This window comes from Lissotriton helveticus, chromosome 2_1 (genome assembly GCF_964261635.1).
Source record: "Lissotriton helveticus chromosome 2_1, aLisHel1.1, whole genome shotgun sequence".
Taxonomy (NCBI): Eukaryota; Metazoa; Chordata; class Amphibia; order Caudata; family Salamandridae; genus Lissotriton; species Lissotriton helveticus.
In genome coordinates this window covers 1,943,143,067-1,943,166,474 of record NC_136059.1, presented here as the reverse complement: position 1 = coordinate 1,943,166,474, position 23,408 = coordinate 1,943,143,067, and the positions used below count along the sequence as shown (strand labels likewise).

At 42.2% G+C, this 23,408-nt stretch overlaps 1 protein-coding gene across 1 annotated transcript in view; it reads left to right on the top strand.

Moving 5' to 3' along the window:
- Nucleotides 1–23,408, top strand: part of LOC144818959 (uncharacterized) — a 552,374-nt gene that overhangs the window by 121,456 nt on the left and 407,510 nt on the right. The window contains exon 3 of the mRNA XM_078676876.1: nt 17,914–17,943. Within this exon, the coding sequence (XP_078533002.1) occupies nt 17,914–17,943 (30 nt within the window). The remainder of the gene's footprint in view (nt 1–17,913; nt 17,944–23,408) is intronic.

Sequence of the window (23,408 nt, the reverse complement as noted above, 5' to 3'; positions counted from 1 at the left end):
GACACATGTCTGACACTCCCATGAGTCATGCCAACAGATGTTGATACTTTGCTTGAACCAGTAACGGCTCATGCACTGTGTTGTCCCCAGCGGCTACCAATTCTGATGACGGCATTCATTGAAATCTCACAGACGCAAAATGCTGACGTGAGGTACGGGAGGAAACAGGCACACAGGTATCATCCAATATGAACATTGCTAATGCGACCAAATGCTGATGGCGATACTTCACATCTATGTGTGGTTAATCTTCTTAACAAGGTAATCCAACTTTCACCTACAATGGTAAACAAATTCTAGTTTAAAAGTTTTTTAAAGTTTTTAATTTTATTTTATATAATATTTGTAGGTTTTTGTTATATGTATTTAATAAAATAATATGTGTTCTTTTTATGTTTAATATTTTCTAAATATTGTTTATTTATTTTTGTTCTAAAAAAATATATATTTTTTTTAACTGTTTGAGTGTGAATAGTAATTTTTACCTCTCTGCTATCCAGCACTTTCCCTACTGTTCTATTCACTGAAGTGGGAATAGTAATTGTTACCCCTCCGCTATCCATCACTTTCCCTACTGTTGCACTCACTGGAGTGGGAATAGTAGTTTTTACCTCTCCACTAACCAGCACTTTCCCTACTGGTGCACTCACTGGAGCTGTAAAAGTAATTCTTACCTCTCCACTATCCAACACCTTCCCGACTGTTGCACTCTCTGTAGTGGGAATAGTAATTTTTGCTCCTCCGCTATCCAACACTTTCCCTACTGTTGCTCTCAACGAAGTGGGAATAAACTATTTTACCCCTCTGCTATCCAACAATTATCCTACTGTTGCATTCAGTGGAGTGGGAATAGTAACTTTTACCCCTCAGCTATCCAACACTTTCCCTACTATTGATCTCACTGGAGTTGGAATAGTAATTTTTGCCCCTCCATTATCTAGCACTTTTCCTACTGTTGCACTCACTGGAGTGGGAATAGTAATTATTACCTCTCTATATCCAACACTTATTCTACTGTTGCACTCAGTGGAGTGGGAAAAGTAATTTTTCCCCTCCGCTTTCCAACACTTTCCCTACTGTTGCTCTTACTGGAGTGGGAATAGTATTTTTTACCCTCCGCTATCCAATACTTTCCCTACTGTTGCACTAACTGGAGTTGGAATAGTAAGTTTAATTCCTACGCTATCCAACACTTACCCTACTTTTGCCCTGATCGTATTGTGAAATTTAAGTTAAAATATTTTTCTAATAGTTTAATGTTTTAAATTATTAGAGATTTTTGTTTTTTTTATATTTTAAATCATTTATATATATATTTTTATATTATTTTAAACTTTTATCATAAATTAAAAATAATAGTTTAATAATTGTTTTAAAGTCAATATATATGTATGAATATCATGTTGCTGTGTTTATTTTGTATTACGTTTATTTGTTATATTTTATTAAAATGTACATCACATTTATTTTATTTTGTTAATATTATATTTAATATTTAATTCAATATATTTTATTTTATTTTATTTTTATATAAAAGTCGATATTTTATACTTCTATATTTTTTACAGCAATATTTTTGAGTCAATATTTTTGTACTTACCTGTTTAAGTATAGAAGTCAATATTTTTGTTGTCTATATTTTATAATCGATATTTTTAGCATCAATATTTTTTACATCGATGTTTTGTCAGTGAAGCATTTTCTTAACATCCTATAAGTCTCCCTTTTCTACTGTTTTAGATTCTGAGGGTACAATGCCTTATGTAATACTCCTCTGAATCAAAATGTATTGAGGCATTTTGATACCCAGAATGAGCATTAGCTTTTCAATATGAGTCCATGCAGTGCTACAGTTTTTCTAGGGCAGCCTCCTTCAAAAGAGTCTTTATCAAAATTTTGCCAACTTCTGCGGTTAGCTATTTTGTTAAATTTTACGATATAGCATTAGACCATGAGACATTTTAGCTCTTAATAGCCGCTGCGATATCCTATTTGCCATGAAAGTTGATATCTCAATAACTGATATGTAAAGTGTACCAATTGATCAGCATGATTTGATTTGATTTGATTTTAGATTTGTAGAGCGCGTAGCTACCCAAGGGCGTCCCAGCGCTATAGTATCAGCATGAAGTGCTCCTGGGGGGGAATTATTGGGGGAAGAGCCAGGTCTTCAATAGCCTGCGGAATGGCAGCAGGTTGGTTTCTTTACGGATGCTGAGGGGGAGACTATTCCAGAGCTTTGGGGTGTTGTATGCGTAGCGGCGCCCACCCGTGCGCACTCTCTTTATTCTGGGGATGCTGGCAAGGAAAAGGGAGTCTGACCAAAGCTGTCTAGAGGATTTGTGGGTTTTGATGAGTGGTTTTAGTATGGGAGGGCCTTTACCCTGTAGGATTTTATGAGAGATGCACAGGGTTTTAAAGGTGATGCGCTCCTGAATGGGGAGCCAGTGAAGAGCTTTGAGGGAGGGTTTCGTGAGGAGTCTTGCTGCGGCATTCTGAACGTGCTGAAGTTTTTTGATGACAGCTACTGGGGCGCCCAGGTACAGGGTGTTTCCGTAATCCAATCTAGAGATAATAAGGCCCTGGATAAGAATTTTTCTAGACTGGGGTGGGATAAGAGGGAGGATCTTCCGGGCAGTTCGCATGAGCCCAAAGCATGTGCCGGCTGTCTTTCTCGCTTGGGATCTGAAGCTAAGATCCTGGTCGAGCCAGAACCCTAAGCGCTTGATTTCATTTTTTTGGTGTAGGGGGGGAGCCCATGCTGGGTGCCCAGGCAAGGGACTTGGGGAGTTTGTGCGGGTCGCCTAGGAGCATAATCTCCGATTTCTCACCGTTGAGTTTTAGTCGGGAGTCGCCCATCCATTTGGATATGCTCTGCAGGCAGGAGACCAGATTCTCCATGGACTGGTCGGACTGATTGATGGAGACGACTAGTTGGGTGTCGTCGGCGTACATGACCACCTTTATGCCGAATGGTGAGGCTATGTCGTCTAAGGGGGCCATGTAAACGTTAAAAAGTGTGGGGCTCAGGGACGATCCCTGGGGAACCCCACATTGAAGGGGAAGAGCTTTGGAATGACCGTGACTATCGGCCACTTGGAAGGTCCTATGCTCTAAAAACAATTTTAACCAGGCCAGGGCGGTCCCAGTGATTCCAGTTTTGTGGAGACGGTGGAGGAGGATGGTATGGTCCACCGTGTCAAAGGCGGCGCTCAGGTCCAGGAGGATCACTGCCACTGATCCCCCTGAGTCCAAGATGGATTTAGTCTCCTCTGTCACGGCCAGGAGGGCGGTGTCGGTCCCCTGTCCTGGTCTGAACCCTGTCTGGGAGTGGCGGATGAAGTTGTGGGTCTCTAAAAAGGTGGATAGCTGTTCATTCACGATTTTTTCTGCCACTTTGCTGATGCCTGGAAGGAGGGAGATAGGTCTAAAGTTTGAGGGATCCGTGGGGTCTAGGTGGGGTTTCTTGAGGAGTGCGCTTACTATTGCACTTTTCCAGTTGGTGTTAACTATCCCTCAGGAGAGGGAGGCATTTATCAGCCTGGTTAGGAAGGGGGATATTGTAGGAGCGACTAATTTCAGTTTGCTCATGGGCGCTGGATCGGCCGGGGACCCGCTCTTCACTTGATTGAGGGTGGCCACCAACATCTCAATGGAAATGGGGAGGAAGGCATCCAGGAAGGGGGCGTCTTGGTCGATGGGCCAGGCTGGTGGATCTGTCGGGGGGTGGAGCTGGGGGAAGGTCTTTAGGATTTTGAGAATTTTAGAGGAAAAAAACTCAGCAAGTTGGGTGCATCTGGCGCCGGAGGGTCAGCGACAGGCTGAGGTTCGGGGACTTTCATAAGTGATCGTACTATACGGTAGGTCTCCTTGGAAGAGTTGGCTGCAGCTAGAATTTTCCCTTCGAAATAGGCAGCTTGCGTATTTTTTATAACGATTTTATACTGTTTCATGGATGATTTATACGTTTCTTTGCTGTTTGATGCCCAATCTTTCCTCCAGAAAGATGGCCACTCTCTATTCTTGCAACGATTTCAAAAGCAGTAAAGAAATTAAAAGGCTTTGCAGTCACAAAAGTGAAGTCTAATTCAGCATTGTAATGGTTTGAGAGGTATGTACACTTCATAGGCCTGCTGACTGGGAGCCTGCTATTCAAAGTAGTTTAAATTAAGGGAATGTAATATCCTCAGTAGGTTATAACCCAGTAAGTCCCAACACTGCTGTGGAATGGAGGCTGCTCGAATGCCCCATGTTGAGTCTGCAAACACATGAGGATGGCTCATCTGTTAAATTATAGACCAGATTAAGATTAAAGTCACCAGTTAATGCAGTAGAAACATTCCTGTTGCTCTCAAGGAGCAAGTTCAGTGTGGCATTAAGGCGTTGAATGTTACTTGACTTAAGCTTATTAGCAGGGTGAAGATTAATCTTCATTAAAAGTGGTTGAACGAAAAATATTATCTGTGCCTTTCACAAGAGCTGCAATGATTGCAGGTGATCACGAGTCAAATCAATGGTGTTTATTGCAGAACCAACCATATTTTACATGCAAATGCAACAGATCACCCTTAGCTCTACCCTACCCTTGACTCTGATAGCTGCAGAGGCCCAGAACAGGAAATGGTTCTCAACACCAGGACTCCTGTATGCAGAATATATCTTTGCATAAGAGAAGAGAGGAAAAGTTTCATCTCAGAAGAGTCTGGCCAAGAGGTATCACTGGTTAGTGTTGTAGCAAGCCAACCCAAATATTCCCTGTGCCTGATTTTCTGATTATATTTTTGTCTTATATATACCCGTCTCCCAGATTTTGGGTTCCTTTGGAAATGATTTAGGACTGGTTAAGGCACCTGTGTCTGAGGCTACATTGATAAATTATTCGAGGTATCCCAACATTTTTGGTTTTGACAAAATATCAGAATGATAATATAAAAATGCAATTGCCCATGTAGCAACAGGAGCCTCATGTCTCTATGCCGGAGGTGGATACTTCCGAGTTATCCCAGGTTAATTTGGGAGGGCTCCTTTCTGGGAGTAATGGCTGTCAAGGACCTCGTCCCTCCGATGCTCTGTGTACCCATGGCTTTCATATCTTGATGTGATTGGAATACCTTCAGTATAGTCCCTCTGTTTGATATATTTTACTGACTCCTAGAATTGTATTCTGGTGTCAAAAAGAATAAACACGAGTGATTGTCTTTTCTTACGTTCCTTTTGTCTGAAAGGTCTTGTTAGATGATGTTACCCATGAGCTTATTAATGGCTCAGAGGACGTCTGCCCCAGTCTACTGAAACAGATTGGGGCCAGAATTATTCAAGTTAAATGTCATTAAAGAATATTCTATAGTGGTATTTAAAATGTTTACAGTGCAGAGTTTTAAGCTGCTTGCTGCATTAGTTATCCATGCGCTGGTGAGTTCCACTTTTTTAAAGTCTGGTATGTGACATAAAGGTTGGTGCATCAGGCTCACTTACTCTGATTGGAGATCAATTGTAAGATGCATAAAGAGAGGTACTATCATGGAACCAGGGAGTCCTTGGCAGACCTTGGTGGATTGTGGGATGTGGTGGGGGTTGGGTCTTCATCACTGTGATGGGTTTTGACGGCGGTAGGGCTAGTGCTTTTATATGCTGCAGTTAACTCATTTAGTCTGCAAGATTAAGTGCATTAGTTAACCCCTTCTCAACTCCATGGAAGTCATAGCGTGGTAAACTGGTCTTGCCATGCCTTGAGAATATTGAATACATCTTTGTGATCAGGTTGCTTTTATGGTGCTATTAACTAAGGTGTTTATTCTAGAGGAATTAGATTTACAGAGCTTATTCTTTTGTTGCCTGTCAGTGTTGTTATTTGATCTGAAATAGACACAGGTGAGTCCAATAGAACTGCCAATGTTTGGAGGTGTACCATCAGACCCAGGGAGTTTCCTTCATCTATAGAGGAAGGGCTTGTGTGACTCAATGAGTCCAGAGCTGGGTCTGGCTCTCCTGAGGTTGCGTGGCGGCTGATAACTGAAGTTTCAGTTTGGATTCCATCAGCACTTACTAAATGATTGGCTGTAAAAGGGGTTTGAGGATTCTTAAATCTTTAAGGGACTCTTCAAGGGAGGTGATTATAACAGGAAGATTTGCCAGCTTCTTTATTATGGAGCAGCAATTACAGGATGGCTGAGCCATTCTGCTCTCTTTTCTGATGGAAGTGAAAATAGAACTTAGATTAGTAAACCTTGTATTGATTGACGTAACAGAGTTGGCTAATGTCTGAAGCAGATCTGCTTGCAATTCATGTTGTCCTATTCACAATTTAGAGCTAAAGTAGTTGCTTCCAAAGATTGACATTGGATTAATAGGGCTTTTTAATTTATATTTCTGTGGCTGTTCTGACACAGGGTATTGAAATCTATGACATGGGTGGGGCAATTATATTGTATGGAGGGGGAATAGTTGGTTGGAAAGCAGGAAAGCTACATTGAGCCTCCATGTTGATAGAGGTGTTCTCTTTATTGACTTTGGTGATCTTCGATGGTGAAGGCCTTTTGTGGTCTTCGATGGTGTGTTAGCTCATCTGTCTAGTTAATCTTTTTCTGTGTGTTTTCCTGGAATTTTGTCTGCTATTGACAAATTGTGTAAAAGCGACATAGTGCCAAAAAAATGCAGATTGTGAAAAGTATTTCATAGCACTAATCTCCCCCCACAGGTGCCTGAAAAATACCTGCACATGGGTACCATTGATCCAGCGAGTACAATACTTCCTTTGTATGCCATATTTCTATGTGCATGCCACAGTGAAAAGCCATTCACAGACGTCACTGGGGTAGTGTTAGCAAAATAGACCTGCCCTGACAAATTCCCTGGACCATTTTTTTGGCCATTGGAGTAGGGCAGAAACATGTTGATGCTATGAGGGTCATAGGACCATGACAACGTTCATTGTCCTTCATTATTAATTATTTTATACTACACCCATCCACCCCTCTAACAGAGGGATACCTGGGGTGTGGATGTGATATTTCTATTACATGTAGCTTCCCCCAGACACCATAATATAATATTCTAACAGCTCCCTGGAATACAGTCGAGTCCATGTTGAGTTGAGTCCCGATGATGAAGCATGCCACTAATGTAGTGCTATAAAACATCGTACAAAAGTGCAGGTTCTTCTTCTTTCGCATTGGAATAATACTCTTTATTAGATGCTACAGATAGGAGTGGAGAGGTCCCTCAAAAGCGATAGGTGCATCCATTTTTCTATGTGAACTGCAAACTATGCACCATATGCTACTCAGACTCTCTTGAAAAATGTTAATCTCCTGTATGATTGCCTCTAGGAAGAGAAGGACCATGCAAGAGAATATGGAGCTTCTTTCCTAGTTTTTATTGGACATCGCCTTCGATTCACTGTGGTCTTTAGCTACAGGTTCAGGGGCTTCAATAACAACCGGATACCTTCTGTGGCTTAGTATGTGGAAGCTTGAACAATTGCAGAGGGCTGTAGTCCTACATCTACCTGTTCCTGGGGATAGGCTGTTTTCCCTTTAGCTGGAGGACTTGGTGCAAAAGGCAACTGAGGAAAAGAAGATACTACAAGCTGGGCGTGAGTGGAACCAAGTAGGTGCACGAGCGGTTAGGTACCCTTGAAGATGATCTGACTACCGGGCCAAACCTCCCTCTGCCCCCTACAGGTGCCTGAAAAATACCTGCACATGGGTACCATTGATCCAGCGAGTACAATACTTCCTTTGTATGCCATATTTCTATGTGCATGCCACAGTGAAAAGCCATTCACAGACGTCACTGGGGTAGTGTTAGCAAAATAGACCTGCCCTGACAAATTCCCTGGACCATTTTATTGGCCATTGGAGTAGGGCAGAAACATGTTGATGCTATGAGGGTCATAGGACCATGACAACGTTCATTGTCCTTCATTATTAATTATTTTATACTACACCCATCCACCCCTCTAACAGAGGGATACCTGGGGTGTGGATGTGATATTTCTATTACATGTAGCTTCCCCCAGACACCATAATATAATATTCTAACAGCTCCCTGGAATACAGTTGAGTCCATGTTGAGTTGAGTCCCGATGATGAAGCATGCCACTATTAGAGTGGGTGAGGTATATTTTACAAAAGGATTATTTTTCCTTTTCCCGTCTCATGCAGATGTGGTGTCTATCCGTGAAGCACACTTTAGCCTTTTCGATGAGGCAAAGGGATACTCTTATTGGTTTTGTAACTTTAGTTTCGGGAGAAAATATCCCTTTTCTTCCTTTGTATAACAGTAAGGTCTCCCTTTTCCACTGGTAGGTTGCTTCCCATACCATTGTTTTGATTATAAGCTGTTTTCCCCTTAGCTGAATGAGTTGGTGCAAAAAGGCAGCTGAGGAAAAGAAGATACTACAACCCTTCATGCATTTTATGCAGAACAAAATGTTTATGCAGAAAAAGGCAGCTCAATGGTTTTAGGATAAATGTCAATTTCAAGGCCGGGCTCGTGGTAAGGGTGCTAAACAGGGAAAATCAATATCTTATGGTGGGAGAAACATTAAAACCGAATCATGGACAAATGGGTGTTAAATATTGTACCGTGGGGATATATGACAGACTTTCAGATTCCTTCTCCTGAAACTCATTTTCAACAAACCACTCTGCCACAAGACACATTGAATAGGCAAGCCATGATTCAATGGATCCAGGCCCTGTTACAATAAGTAGTGATGTTTCCTGTCCAAAGTGAGACCAAGGAAAAGGATTTAACTTGATTCTCTTTCTGGTGCACAGGTCAGACAGTACATTCTGCCCTGCCTTGTACCTAAAAAGATTGCAAACGATTTAGCTACAGAATGTAATCCCTCTGATCTTGGAGGGAGAAATTCTTGTAACTCTGAACTTGGGGAGAGGATGTGACCTCACAGCTAAAGCAATCGACCTCGAAGCTGGGGTACCGGGTTCGAGTCTCTGCAGGGAGGCTCAACATCCTGTGCTTCTGGGCAAATCACTTAATATCCCAGTGCCTAACAAACAAATTAATGTGTCTTTCTATAATGCAACAGTGTTCATGTAAAGGGATCTGATACATTCAAGTTATGTTCACGCTATATAAAACTCCCCCCCCCAAAAAAAAGGATGCATACTTACATGTGTCCATAAATATGGTTTCTCAGAAGTTCTTGTTTCACAGTCGGGAGCTGCGACTACTGCTTCACAGTGCTTCCCCTTCAGTCTTTTACCATCTCCGAGGATCTTCACCAATGTTCTTGCTCCAACAGTGGTTTATCTCCATCTTCTTGGAGTACAATTACATACTTATTTGGATGACTGGCTAACTGTTGCGCCTTCTTTTTTCAAGCACGAAGATCATTTGAAGATGATTTGAGCAGCAACACTAGAGTCTTTGGGCTTCCTTCTCAAGAGAGAAAATTCAGTTTCTCTGCACACAACAGAATAACTTCATAGGTGCTTTGTTTGATGCACTCAAAGTGAAAGCCTATCTCACGGAAAGGAGATAATTGAAACTGCAAACTTTACTTATACAGTTGCTCCAGTCACATTCTGCTTTGGAACTTCAGTGGCTGAGCGTGTAGGGTCTCATTGCCTCTTGAACAGCTATGGTTCCGTGTCCTGCCATCATCTGAAACCTGTCGTATTTCACGTGTCAGCACACTGGGTAACTTCATCTAGGAATTATCAGATCCATATTACAGTCTCCTGAACTATAATTCAAAACCTGCAGTGGTGGTTGCTTCCAGAGAATATTCAAAGAGGAGTTTCCATGTTGGAACCCCTGCCTCAGAGTCTCGCTACAGATGCGAGTCAATGGGTTTGAGGAGCAACATTGGGAGACCACGAAGCTCAATGCAAGAGATCACTGACATAGAGCCAGAATTCATCAAACTGGTGAGAGTTGGTGACAATTGGCAAATGTCTTCATGCCTTTGATGACTCCATAGAAAACTCCTTTGTAGTTATAAAAACAGACAACCAGCTCATAAAATATTATGTGAACAGCCATCAGGGGAACAAGGGCTCCACATCTAGCCAGCCTCTGCAATTAGATTGTTTCTTGGGCAGAAGAGATGCTCTCGTCTTTGAGGGTGATGTGCATTCTGAGTAAACACAACCAGGAGGCAGACAGTCTCAGCCAGAATCTAAACTCTTTAGTAGATTATCATCTCTGCTAGCAAGCTTTCTGCTATTGAACAGATCAGATGTGTCTCCCCTTCTTAGATTTCTTCGCATCCCCAAACAACACTCTTCTCCCATGCTTCTTCTCCGAAGTAGCATGCAGGGAAGCCTGGTGGGTAGATGCTTTGACAACTCCTTGGCCTCAGGAACTCCTGTGCATCTTCCCTTTTATCCCCCTCTTCTAGAGGCTGCTTCAGAGGATTTGAAGGGAGAAGGCTGTGGTAATCCTAATAGCACCTTTCTGGCATAGGTTCCATGGATCCCTCTCTTTACTCCGTTGGCAACAGTTTCCCATCTGCTTCAGTTTCCATTTCTGACAAACAAACAATTTTGTCACTTGTGAGTGATGGCCTGGAAGTTGAGAAAGTTGGATTGCAACTACTATGTTGTTCAAGGGAAGAAGCATGCAATATCCAATCACATAAAACATTTTCTATTCTTCAATACTATGCTAAACACTGGGCCAATTTATTTTTCCTGGTAGTGTGGGAAGTTACGTTATGACCTGAATACAGCAGATCCAATTAAAAATTTGGATTTGAGAGAAGTTTTTTCTACGGGCTTAGCTCCCTCAGCCATAGCACCTCAGCGAGCATTGATAAGATAGTGTAGGAGTTATTCAGGAAGTTTTTCATATATTCTTCCCTTAGCTTATAAGGTCCTCAAGTTCTTTAGACATAGGAAACAGAGAGTGATAATACTATTCCCTTTTGGGATCTGACTTTAATATTGGAGGGTTTTCAAAAAGGGCCTTTTGAACCAATAGATCAGGGACACTTTTCCTATGTTTACTATGAAATTGCTTTTTTAATTGCCATTACATCCGCTAGAAAATTAAGAAAGTTCACTTCTTTCTTGATCACCTATCCCTATTATTACATTTCTCCCTGATAGGGTAGTACTCAGATCTGCTCGTTTTTACTCCTCTTCGACTCATGATGTGAAAAGAGCTCTTCTGATATACTTGGAGATATCTAAGAATTTCAGAAAATCTCATGCCCTCTTTATCTCTTTTGGTACAGGGAACAGGGAGGAAAAAAATAGCTATGGCTACAATTAGCAGGTGAGGGAGCAAGTTCCATCCAAGATCCACTCGAGCCCTAGCCGCCTCTTGGGCTGAAACGGGAGTGGTAACTCTGGACGTAAAGATGCAGGGCAGCGACATGGGCTAACCTCAACACTTTTTTGTCTCACTGTAGACTACAGTTGTTTGATAATGATTCTGTAAAATGTGAAGCCTCCATGTTGAAGTCAGCAATGAAGCATTTGTTGAACACACTTTATTTTTGAGCAGCATATAATCGGGTCTCTTTTTTTAATTTGGCACATCCTCAAAGTTAAGAACTATGACAAGGAAGAGCATACGTGGTGTACACAGACAATTACTATCCAGTAATCTCCATTACTCTTACATTGATCATCCTTCTCATAGTAAGTTACCACCTGCCCTCTCATTTCCTGTTGCACAATTATACTGGCTCGGTTACGAACAGGAAGGGAGCATGGTGGAACGGTCTATTAAGTGCCTATCGCACTTACTTTAATTTTATACATGCTTGTGTATGCAGTCCCTGTCGGAAGCTGTACTGCCTCAAAGGTAAGAGCAATGATGAGGATGATCATCTTAAGGGTCATGAAGATTAGCGATAAGTAATTGCTTCATTATAATTTCTCAATGCCAATCTGCGTTTTTTCTTTCAACCCAATGATGCTTGAATTTCTACTTGTTTCTATTCTCAATATACTTTCTTGAAGGATGTATGTTGGAACCACACAGACATTTTTTCTGCATACCTTTGTCACGTGGCCCAAACCACAAACACGTCTTTACAACGCTTTCTTTTACCACATGAGTCTTTACAACGACTTGCCATCGGGAAAGCGTTGGAGTTGGAATATTATCCTTTACTATTCCAACTCAAACAGTAAGGAAAGTGTTGGACTCAAAGTCCAACATCAATCCAACAATGCTTCCCTTAAGGCAAGTCGTTGTAAAGACTTGCGGGGTAAAGAATCGCATTGTAAAGATGCATTCGTAGTTCAGACCATGTTGTAAAGTCACAGCGTGGTTCGAGCCGTTGAGTAAACGCTGTACAGTCTAACTGAGCGCATTCATTCTTGAATGTCCCTTACAAATCAACATGCATTCCTATGCCTTTCTGCACTGACCTTGGATATTGAGATTTTTGATTCTGGGCCTCATTGCCTCTGAATTTACAAGACTCCAGCGTCATGCGATGAGGAGAATCACTCCTCAACTATCACCTGGACATCTACCAGAAAGGCAAGCAAGGTCGTGGAATTGGGCTAGGCATTTCAATACTTGCAGTCTCTTGAAATAACTCAAGTTCTCCTCTTAGTGAATGCACTTTAAAGATATAAAAGAATATTTCACATAACATGACAATTTGTTGTTGAACTTGTGGCATTAGAAATAATGTTTTCAGGATGGTGGCTGTATTAGATTTTTGAAGACCGTTTTTGTCTCATTTAGCTGAATATCCAGGTGGGGAACCCCCCAAAAAAGTGAACCAATGTGAATATTGATCATTGAACTGCATTCAACCTGTTTCTCTGGCAATGCCTAGTACAGAGCATTTTTCTTGGTGACTTAAAACATAGTTCAGCTGTATGTCTCAATAAGGTCTTCAGAATACATTGTGGGCTCAAAGATCTAAGCCAATAGTGAGTGAGTGAGGGAGAATATTTCTGAAACACAAATCAATGGAATGTGTTGCTTTCTGGCCCTAGTCATCACTGTATTTGTTATGTTAGGCTGTGTTTATTTTTATGGTGAACATACCACCCAGGAGGCTTGCGCCTAAAATGGGTTGGAGCAGCCCTGACTAAATCCTATTGTAAGAGCCTGGTTTTCAGTTTCTTGGGGGATTTTGAGATGGAGCTTGTGGCTCTGATGTGAAAGAGAAGCTGTTTCAGGCTTTTGGACCCCGGTAGACTAGCTCTGAGGGCCGCCAGTCTGAGGATCAGAGAGAGGTGCCTTTTCCAAATATGAGCCCTTCGTTTTTTCGGTGATGAGTTTTAAGCAGTTGGCTTACATTCAGTTTGTGACCTCAACATGCAGCTCATTGGGTGTTCAAGGTGTCTTCTGAGAGGGAGAGGATGAGCTCGGTGTCAGTGGCATAAGTTATGTTGCTAAGCCTGTGAGTGCACTGATGTTTTGAGTGGGATCATGTAGATATTGAAAAGCATAGGGGCTAAGCGAGGTGCCTTGAGGGATGCCTTGTATCAAGTTGCACTATTACAAATTTGGAGGCATGTATGAGTGCAGGGTTAAGCTGTTTGGGAGCTTCCTGAAAGGAAGAAGTTGGCACATTGCTGTTGTGGTCCGTGGATTCTGGTCTTGTGGAGGCATTGAATGAGGATGGGGTGGGAGACGGTGTCGAAAGCAGCCAAGAGGTGAAGTAGGATTAGAGCCACTGTGTGCTCTGTGTCCATGTTGAGGTGGATGTTGTCTGTGGCAGAGATTAAGGCTGTAGTTTTTTCTGAATCCAGATTGAAAGGGCTCCAGGAGGTGTTTGGCATTCAGTTGGTTGGCTAGTCTGAGGTTGATGACATTTTCTAGCACTTTGACCAGGTAGGTGAAGAGAGATGGATCTGCAGTGTGCCAGTGTTTGGGTAAAGGGTAAGATGGTGACGTGTTTCCAAGATCCTGGGAAGGTGACGGTAGTGAGAGAGTCATTGAGAATTGGTTTGAGGGCAGTGCTGATGGGGTTGGGTCTTTGGGTTATGAAATGAGGACATGGATAAGAAGGGGCTCTAGAGTGGGTGGAGTGCATGGTGTTTGTGGTTTCCCGTGGGATGATGGCTGGCCAACAAACCAGGGAGGTATCCAGGGTGGTGTTGTCATCGTGTTGAAGGATGGCAAGGGTGGTAAGGTCAGGTTGTGGGATGGTGTTGATTCTTTTGGTGAAATAGTGGGAACAGCACTGTTGTGAGGGGTGACAATTGTGGCGCTGGCAGCAGAGGTTCTAAATTGCTTCGCTCTGGTGATTTCTTTTGAGGTGTTGAAACTGTTTTGGATCTATTTGGTGAGTGCTGCATGATTGGTGGTTCTGAGCTGCTGGAAGTATATCTGGAGGGATGATCTATAGGTATCTTTGTCCTTGTGTTGTAGACGAATCTAGGACTCTATTTAATATTCCCGATGTATGCCCTTATGTGGTTATATCAAATCATATCCTTATATAGGCATAAGAATCATACCCATATTAAGACATAGCCAATGCAGTCCAAATACGGCAATGCTACTCCCATAGACTCCTAGAAAGCACAACGCGTTCTTAAACAAACCAAGCCTCCAGCAGCCCGGGAATTCCCCCTGCTTCTGTATTGATTTGTCCTAGAACTCCTGGAGTCCTGAAAGAACTGCGAATTCTTAGTGACGTCTTATGTCCATCCTTACGTCAAACTCTGCACCTTCCAGGTATAAATATACCAGCATCTGCCCTAGCAAAACACACAGTGGTTTGGAGCAGATCGGCTATGTACTTGCCCGATGCCCTGCTGTAGCGAGTGCCGAAGGAAGCCGACCCTCCCATTGACGCACTGAGAGAGACGCTGTCTTTTCTCCTGCCGAGAAATCCAGCTCCAGTGTTTCCCTGTCACCCTTGCGGGTTGCCGGGAGCTCGAGTCCTGAGAGAGGGATACAAGACCTCCTTCATTCTTTAACCAAGGTACGGAGCTGATTAGACCCGTAGAGAATTCTTGATTTAGATTCTTGGCAGAAACTATCTTAACTCAAACTACAACTCATTTAGTCCTTCCCATGTACTAGGCTTAGGTTAGGTACACCAGGGTAGGCGTATCTTAGAAGCACCAGTTCAAATGAACTGAACCACACACTGCTACTATGATGCTTAGGCTCCTGTTTCTGGACAATGTGAACACCGTGCAGGGTGGGGGTTGGGAACCGGGTGGGAATGCGGGGAGGGGGTATCGGGTGATGTTGATTGATTTTTTTTTTACCACTACCGCTCTTATATGCTCACTGTCTTTCTGCTAATATGGAAGCAGTGTTTCTTTTATATTCTGTCAACTGCTATAAAACTAATAAAATTTGTTCTGAAAAAAAAAAAAAAGAAGCACCAGTTGAGTACGTTTAGTCATCTTTTATCATTGTATGTATTTTATCCATTTTAAGTATCTTATGGCTTAGAAACCATATAAATGCTTTTACAGTATTATTTCATAATACTCCTTTTACTGTACGCACTTTACTGTATGACAAGTATTGCAATTGTGGCAATACACTTCTCTTGCATGAGAAAGAAGACTGCTCAATAAATAACCACCTTTATTGAAAACGCCCGTCTCTCTATTTCTCTGCACTTCTGGTGAAACTAAGCATGCACGATTGACTGAGTGAAATAGCCATCTATTGTTTCCGCGACTCTGGAGATATACTCCTTATTCTTGGGGAGCAAAGTTGTCATGTTTATGCGGTTGTCAGAAACGAATCCCTTCTTGTGAATTCAAGAAAGTTTCTAGTGACCTCTGAGCTAGCTGGCATTCATAATTAAGTCTAACATATTCAATAGAGACCTAGTTAACCTCAGTCCTACGTCTAAACTATCGTTTATGTTATTCCAATGCGCAGAGCCTATTGGGAATATAGGAACTACACTACACTTGTTGTCGGTTGTGGTGCCAATGGCGTTCTAACTGTTTTCAGTGATGATTGTTGAGTCAGAGGTTTTCTGTCTACCAGCTTATTTGTGGCTTGGAGCGTGATGTGGAGGTAGTTTTAGAGGAGCAAGGAAGTCAGTGCAGGAGGTGATCCAAGTGTTGAAGTTCATGAAGGAGCATGTTAGGTCGTGGTGGTAGTTGGGTGTCCTGAATGAGCTTCAAAAACTTTCATTGATTTTATTCCAGTTGCACCTGTAGGTCTTGGTATGCTTGGTTCTGTTCTGGTTGGGCATATGTAGGCCGAAACAAATAAGGGAGTGGAGAATCCAGGTGAGTAGGTTGGGCTTGTCCATCGTGATGTTGGAGAAGATGGTGAATACAGGGAGATGTACGGCTACCTAGGTGGGATTGTTCTCCTGTTGGGTGACTTCTGATATTCTCAGGTCAACTGAGAGGTTGCTGGCATTGGAGACCAGTGTGGTCTTCTAGGTGAGAGTTGAGGTTGCTGAGTAGAAAGAAAGAGTTGAAGGTGAGCGCCAGTGGGCCGATGACGTCGGCAAGAGTGGTGCAGACGCTGGATCTTGGCCCAGGCGGCCTGTAGAGTAGGTCCTTTGCCAGGATGGTGGTGCTCAAGGTGCAGAGGTTGATGGTCATGTGTTCTAGGCAGTTGCTGGTGTTCGCTGCAGTCATTCAGCTGTTGATTTTTTTCTTTGTAGATGATGGCTAGTCCTCCAGTTTTCTAGTTTTTTCCTGTCTAGTGGTATTGTAATGGGGAAGGGTGAGCGGACATTGCGATGTCTGGAGCAGATTATGGTTTAGCCAAGTCTGGGTGAGGAAGAGAAGGTTTGGAGAGAGGTTCCAATTGTCTATGGTGTATTTGGGTGAGGGAGACTAAAGGAGGTGGGCTGCACCCTGAACTATGCACAGTAAATATAAACCTCACTCCTTCAGGGAAACATATAAATATTTGTACATTTCAAACACTCAAGCCTTAAGAGTGTACACTCCAGTTTGGAAGGTATTTCTAGGGATGTCCTTCCTTCACCAAGGATATCTCTTCTCTTCCTGGTGGAAACTACATAGAAGGGTCTAACACTCAATCCCAAGACAGCATTACAATCAGTAGTGCAGTAGCACAGGAACATGTGAAATGATTTCAGATAGACCATTATGAGTTAGTCTGAAAATAAAGTCTCTTCTTGGAGATCCTAGCTAAGACCACTGGTGATGGTGACCTTATCAGTAATGTGCAATGTGTCACCCACTTAAAGCTTACACAGGAATCTAATGGTCACAGTTTTGAAGTCCCATCTGCATTAGTTACATCTTGAAAATTTTGAGGGTGGTCTTTGACGCGTGGCCCTGCAGAATCCGGCCACCAGTGGGCTTGACAAGCTAGTGGGTCACCAAGAGAACAATCCAGGGTTCTCCAGGGTCCGGTCCATCCATTAAGAGGGGTTCTCCCAGTGGAAGGTCTTTGGTTCACCGTAACCTCATGCTGGACTGTATAGGGACATGGCCCCACTGTGTGACTTCAGTCCTTGGGTTCCCAAAGGTCCACTCCATCCTTCAATTGGCCAGGACCACACAGGAGACAGCCGGGTTATATGTCTATGATCTAATGAGAAAGTTACATGCTTTTGATCAACGGAGTGCAATGACTCCGTTGATCAAAAGCATGTAACTTTCTGGAAACATCAAAGACTAGATAAACTTTTCACAATATCCACTCCCCTGTGGAAACCAAACAATCAAGTTCTCAAATGCACTGTTGCACATTCAGGACTCAAACCCAGACGTACCCGATTACTGCATTCTTCCTTACTGATAGGAGATTAAATAATGTGCTAATAGTGGCTTTCACAGAAGCCTTCATAAGTGTGCTCCTGCAGCAATCACACTCTGAAATATGTACACACTGTACTTAATCATTGGAGAAGACACACTTGCATTGAAAGATCAGAACAGTTCATCTTGATTAAGTTTAATGTTTACTATGGCCCTTATCAAGTATCAGTTCTGTGACAAATCTTTGTCCCCTTCCTTTGCTTACCTGTGTTTCAATATTTTGTATTAACAGGTACTACGGACAAGAAAAAACCAAAATCAAGTAAGCCAATTCTTTAGACTGATTTTTTGGAATCTATCAAAAGACTTTTTAAACAGTTTGAAATCAAATAGCCATGTTGAAATTGCACTGTATTGATGTTTCTAGTTTTTTCATTTATAAATATGATGGGCACTTGCAAACAATATTCATTTGATACATAAAACTCCAAAAGGAATATGGAGATGATCATGATGTTTGAGTTGATAAAAGAAATGTTGTCCTGGTTGAAAAATGTCAACAAGGAGTCTTTGTTTCCAGAAATCATGGAATGGCAGAAGCAATGAAGTGAACTATGCCAATCCCATTTAGAAATTTACATTGATTACTTGTGACATTTGTTTATTATGTATTGTTCTCAGTTTGGACAGATGAGTCATTTTTGTATAGTACAGTCTAGATATAACGAAAAGGGATATTGCCTGATAATGGGGAAATTCAACGCATGCAAAGAAGAAGCACCAGTTTAGGACCACTGGCTTTTGCATGGCTTCAGAAAGGTTAAATACAATAGTAGGGGGCCCTCATACATACTCTACAGACTATAGGATGGCGCACTGTATTAGAATTCAGCACATCCCAAACCCATCTCTAAAATAAACATTGTCTTCAACATTAGATGTTCACTCAATAATGAGAGCTTTGGTGAAGTTTTAAAAATGTATTTTCTCTCTAAAAGATTAGACTGTATTTTTTGTCTTTTTATTCAGATTAGTCAAATAAATCCATTTACAGACAATATTGAGAACATTTGGTGAGAACAAGCATACAGAATTACAGCACATTCCATAAAGAAATTAGTCCCTATCCCAATCTAAAGGACCCAACCCATACTAGCAAGAACCCATTAAGAGTTCCTCTTAGAAAAGAGCAAGTAAAATGATTAGAGCAAAAGGCTGATAACTATAAAAAGGTTGAACGCCCCATAAAGAGTAGTTACAGCTGCAGTAGAAACTTTTAAAACAAGCAAAATGAATTAATCATAGCAGTAGCTATGAGCAGCATGAGATAGACATTCTCCTCACAAACCGTAAGGAAAACAAAGAAATCACTGTTAGCAATAGCTTATGGCAATTCTGTTTAGCACAACAAAGTGCTAAGGGACATGGCAGGGTAGGCGTGGAGTGGTGTGGCTCACTGGTTAGAGGCGGCAGACCCGGGAGCAGAAGTCGGCCCGGGACCAGGGTTCAATTCCCGACGCGGCAGGGTCGTGGACTTAGGTCAGCGGACTCGATAATTCTCGCTTCGGTGCTTACTCTAATCAGGGGTTCCACTCGGCAACTCTGGGCATTAGCTTGCCTAATCTCCACAACGGCCCCATCAATTCCAGGGATGCCTGGCTCCACCTTGGGGACTCCCAGCAGGGACCATCCCACAGGGAAAGCCAGGACGGGTTCCCCAGAGTTATACAGCGCCAGGAAACCTACGGACGGGTAGCAGTGCGCTTTACAAGCTCAAACACATTTACATTTACTGGGGTGCACAGAATGCCGTAACCCTCTAGCTTAGGAACACGTACTATATAGAAAGTCCAAAACATGTTGCAAAACCAGGTGGTTATGTCATCTGTAACCAATGAGGAAGGATCCTTCGATGATCCGTCACCTTCTCCCTAGATTCACATGGTAAATGTCCATATCGACATGTAGTGATTTGAATATGGCCACAGCGCATTACATAAAAGATACATCTAGGAAGGTTCTCATGAGAACCTTTGCAAGCCTACTCTGTTAGCTGTTCAGTGTCCCATTGTGTAACAATGGTCCGCTCTATGAAATAAAACAATAATATCTAGGATGTCCTGGTTACATCATGGAATTTAAACCTACAACAAGCATTTCTTTCATTGATATACTTATTCAATATAAGCACATAGCAGAGGAAACAATCTAAAATAAATGAAGTCATATGGTGTGAGGAAGAAAGAAATACATTTTGCAAAACCGCGCATTTCACAAAGGGGTCATGTTCTACAGTTCAGTTATAATGTTAAATCCTCATTTTACAAAAAGGCATTTTTCTTTTTCTTCAAGGGATAGGAACAAATCGAGAAAATATTGAAGCCTAGCATGTTAGAACAATAGAAACGGGAGCTTTCTGCATAAATAAGCATAATTTTCTCTTTTTGCACGTTTAATAAAAGCACATTTTCAAACCACTATTTTGATATGCATTTTCTATGTTAATGTTAAACCACATTTCTAAATTATTATGAGGTTACATTTACGTAAAAATGTTCAACTTCCACAATCCCTTATCTGATGATTTTATTAATCATCACATATCTATATTTCACATGTGAGTCCATTTCAGAGTGCACTTTCATTGTCAGTTGAGTCTCATCATTTTTTTTCAAACCCCTAAATTTCAATGAGTTCATGTAGTCGTTATTCATAATTCCTCTCAAACCCAAATCATTCTCATCCCATTTATTTTCCAACCTTTCCTTTCTCTTGCAAAATATGTATCTACAGCCCATGAATAGTGCGTAACGGAATATTAGACAAAACCAAACTATTACTATTGGTATTAGAATAGCTTTCAATATACCCTTCACTGCTGTTGAAAACCAATTTCTAGTTGTAGCAATTCCCTTTCCAAAATTTTCAAACTAAATTGGTGTTTCCAATTCACGTTATTCAGGTTCTAAACCTGAAATGTTCCTTGCAAAGCCTTCTATTTCCCTACTCTCATCAGGTATGTATGTACAGCAATGAGTTAAATTAAACATTTTGCAGACTCTGCCCTTTGCTGTGAGTAAAATGTCTAAGGGATGTTGTTCTTGTAAAACCATTGGCCATAGACCAATTAGTTCTGTATTAATTATAAGCAAAGCACTAGATGTACTAGTTGCCATTTTGTCGACAACTTTTGCTCACCATTTAAGATGACACCTACAGGTGGAATGACAGCTCCAAAAATATCTATTGCTAGTGCTGTTCCTATTGTTATGGTGCGTTTCTGTCTGTGTGCGAGTGTTAGTGTTAATGAGCCTGTGTGTACAGTCCTAAACTGATATTTCAACTTGACAAGTCTCTTGCCAAGCCCAAACCTAAATTTTGAACATATATAGGTCAGACCTAGGGTTGGCCCTACACAATCCAGTGGGATTGCTATGGTGTATTTAAAAAGCTAGACATGCACATTTATGTCGTACATGTCCTGGTAGTGAAAAACTCCTAAATTTGTTTTTCACTACTGAGAGGCCTATCTCTCCCATATGATAACATTGGGTTCCCTTATTACATTTGATAAGTGGTAACTTTCAATTGGGAGCAGATAGGAATGTCGAGTTTGGCGTTTAAAGAATTGTAAATTAAAACCTCCTCAGTAGAAAAGTCGGATTTCTAGTCACAATTCGGAAAATGCCACTTTTAGAAAGTTGACGTTTTCTTGTCCTAACCATTTGGTGCCTGCATCCTGTATCCTGGGTTACATGACTAGGTGTAACTGGCAGTTAGTCCCTGTGTATTGCTCCCAGGCAGTGAGGCAAAGGGGAAATAGGTGTTGGAAGGACGGGCCATCTCTGACTTGATAGGTGTCCCCAGACAAGCTGAGACCAGGGCAGGGAGGCAGGAAATTCCAAGCACCTTTGGGGGGGGGAAGCATCTAGAAACTTCTCCTACTTCAAAGTGGGCACCAGGCATAAATAGTGGACCGTCAGACCCAACTCTTCAGATCACTTCTAGAACTGTGGACTCTGCCAGGAAGAAGGACTGTCCAGCTGTGAAGTCGGCTCTGCTGCCTTACTTACTGACTAAGGGCTGCTTTTCTACTCAAGGCCTGCTGTTGCTGCTCCAGGACTGTTCTGCTGCTGCGAACCGCAATGCTGAAACCACCCTGCCTATGTGGATCCAGAACTTTAGTAAACCTCCAAGGTTCAGTTGGCGGGCCCCCTGTTCTAAGCCACAGGGACATAACAGGCTTCTTCAACGTCAACACATCTCTCTGCATCTCGATGCACTGTGGCACAGCTCGTCATCATCTCTGATCCAGCTTGACACAGCTCATCCTCTACGCCAACGTATCTCCTCGCGAGTTCTCTCAAGTTCCAGCGGCTTCCTCTGTGCCAGCACAGGACATCGCATCTCTTATTCGATGGCTCATCGACCTGTCATTGCACAATGCATCTCTTCGACAGCGGCTCATTGACTTGCTGCTGAACGGCACACTTCAACGCCAGATTGCACTTTGCAGCTCCTTGTCGATGACTACTTGACGCAAGTCCACACAGTGCGGTACAAGACTTCACATCTCGATTTCCAGGCCCAAAACGTAGTTTCTCAGCAACTGAACTCAGTCCTATATCAGCCGGAACTTGTGACTTGGATCCGGTCTACCATGACCAGATAACCACCGTTGGCGCTTTTGGCTTCTTATCACCTGATTTTCACAAAATCTTTAAAATTGCAATCTGTGGTTCTTCTACTTGGATCTTAGTCATTTTGGGCTCAAATATTTTAATACATTTTGCACTATTTTTCTTAATTGGTGTGGGACTTTTCCTGTGTAGTGTTTTTCACTTTATTTCTGTTTGAAGTGCTACATAAATACTTTTCACATTGCCTCTAAGTTAAGTCTAACTGCGTTTGTTCCCCCCTCCCCCCCCCGAACCAGTAACCACATTTCCTACACTCAGGTATTACAATTGTGGTTGCTGCTCTGCACTGAAGACTTTCTCATCAATAATAGGCCTTGACTATTCTGCCCTCATGATATTCTGATTATCCATATTGATAGATCCACTCTTTGCTGTCATCACTTACATGATCCAAGGGCCACCAATCTGCACTGCTGTGATTCCTAATGGCCTTAGGACAACACCTTTCTTTGCCTTGTGGATTCTACAGAATGCATTTGGAATTACTTTTACTTGCTTCTATCAAATCCTCCCGGAATTCCTCTCTGAATCAGGATAAATTCATTTTCATCCATATTCTAACATCCCCTTGCAGTTTGAGGAACTCATCATCATTAGTATCATGCTGTATATCTTTTGTGCCACTACGGGCTCTGTTCCTCTGCGTGCTGCAAAGGATACCTCCTCTGTTTGTGGAATTTGCACCACCCAGCCTGGAAACTCTGTAACAAATACCAAACTTCCCTTTTTCTAAATTTGTGACTTTCCTCACACATTTAGGGGCAGATTTATGATGCCCTTGCGCCGCAATTGCGTCACTAAATGTGACGCAACGGCGGCGCAAACAATGCGCCCTATTTACAACGTGACGCATCTAAGAGATGCGTCACGTTGGAAAGCCCTGCGCCATAAGGAGGCGTTCCTGCCAGGGGGGGCGTTCCTGCGCAGGAACGCCTCCTAAAAGTGGCTGAGTGATATCTATGAGATTTCACTCAGTCACTTTCTACGTCAATTCCTTACGCCTGCTTGAAGCAGGCGTAAGGGTGACGCAACATGCATTGAATAGGAGGCTCCTGTGCATTGCAAGAGTCATGTCGCACTTGCGACA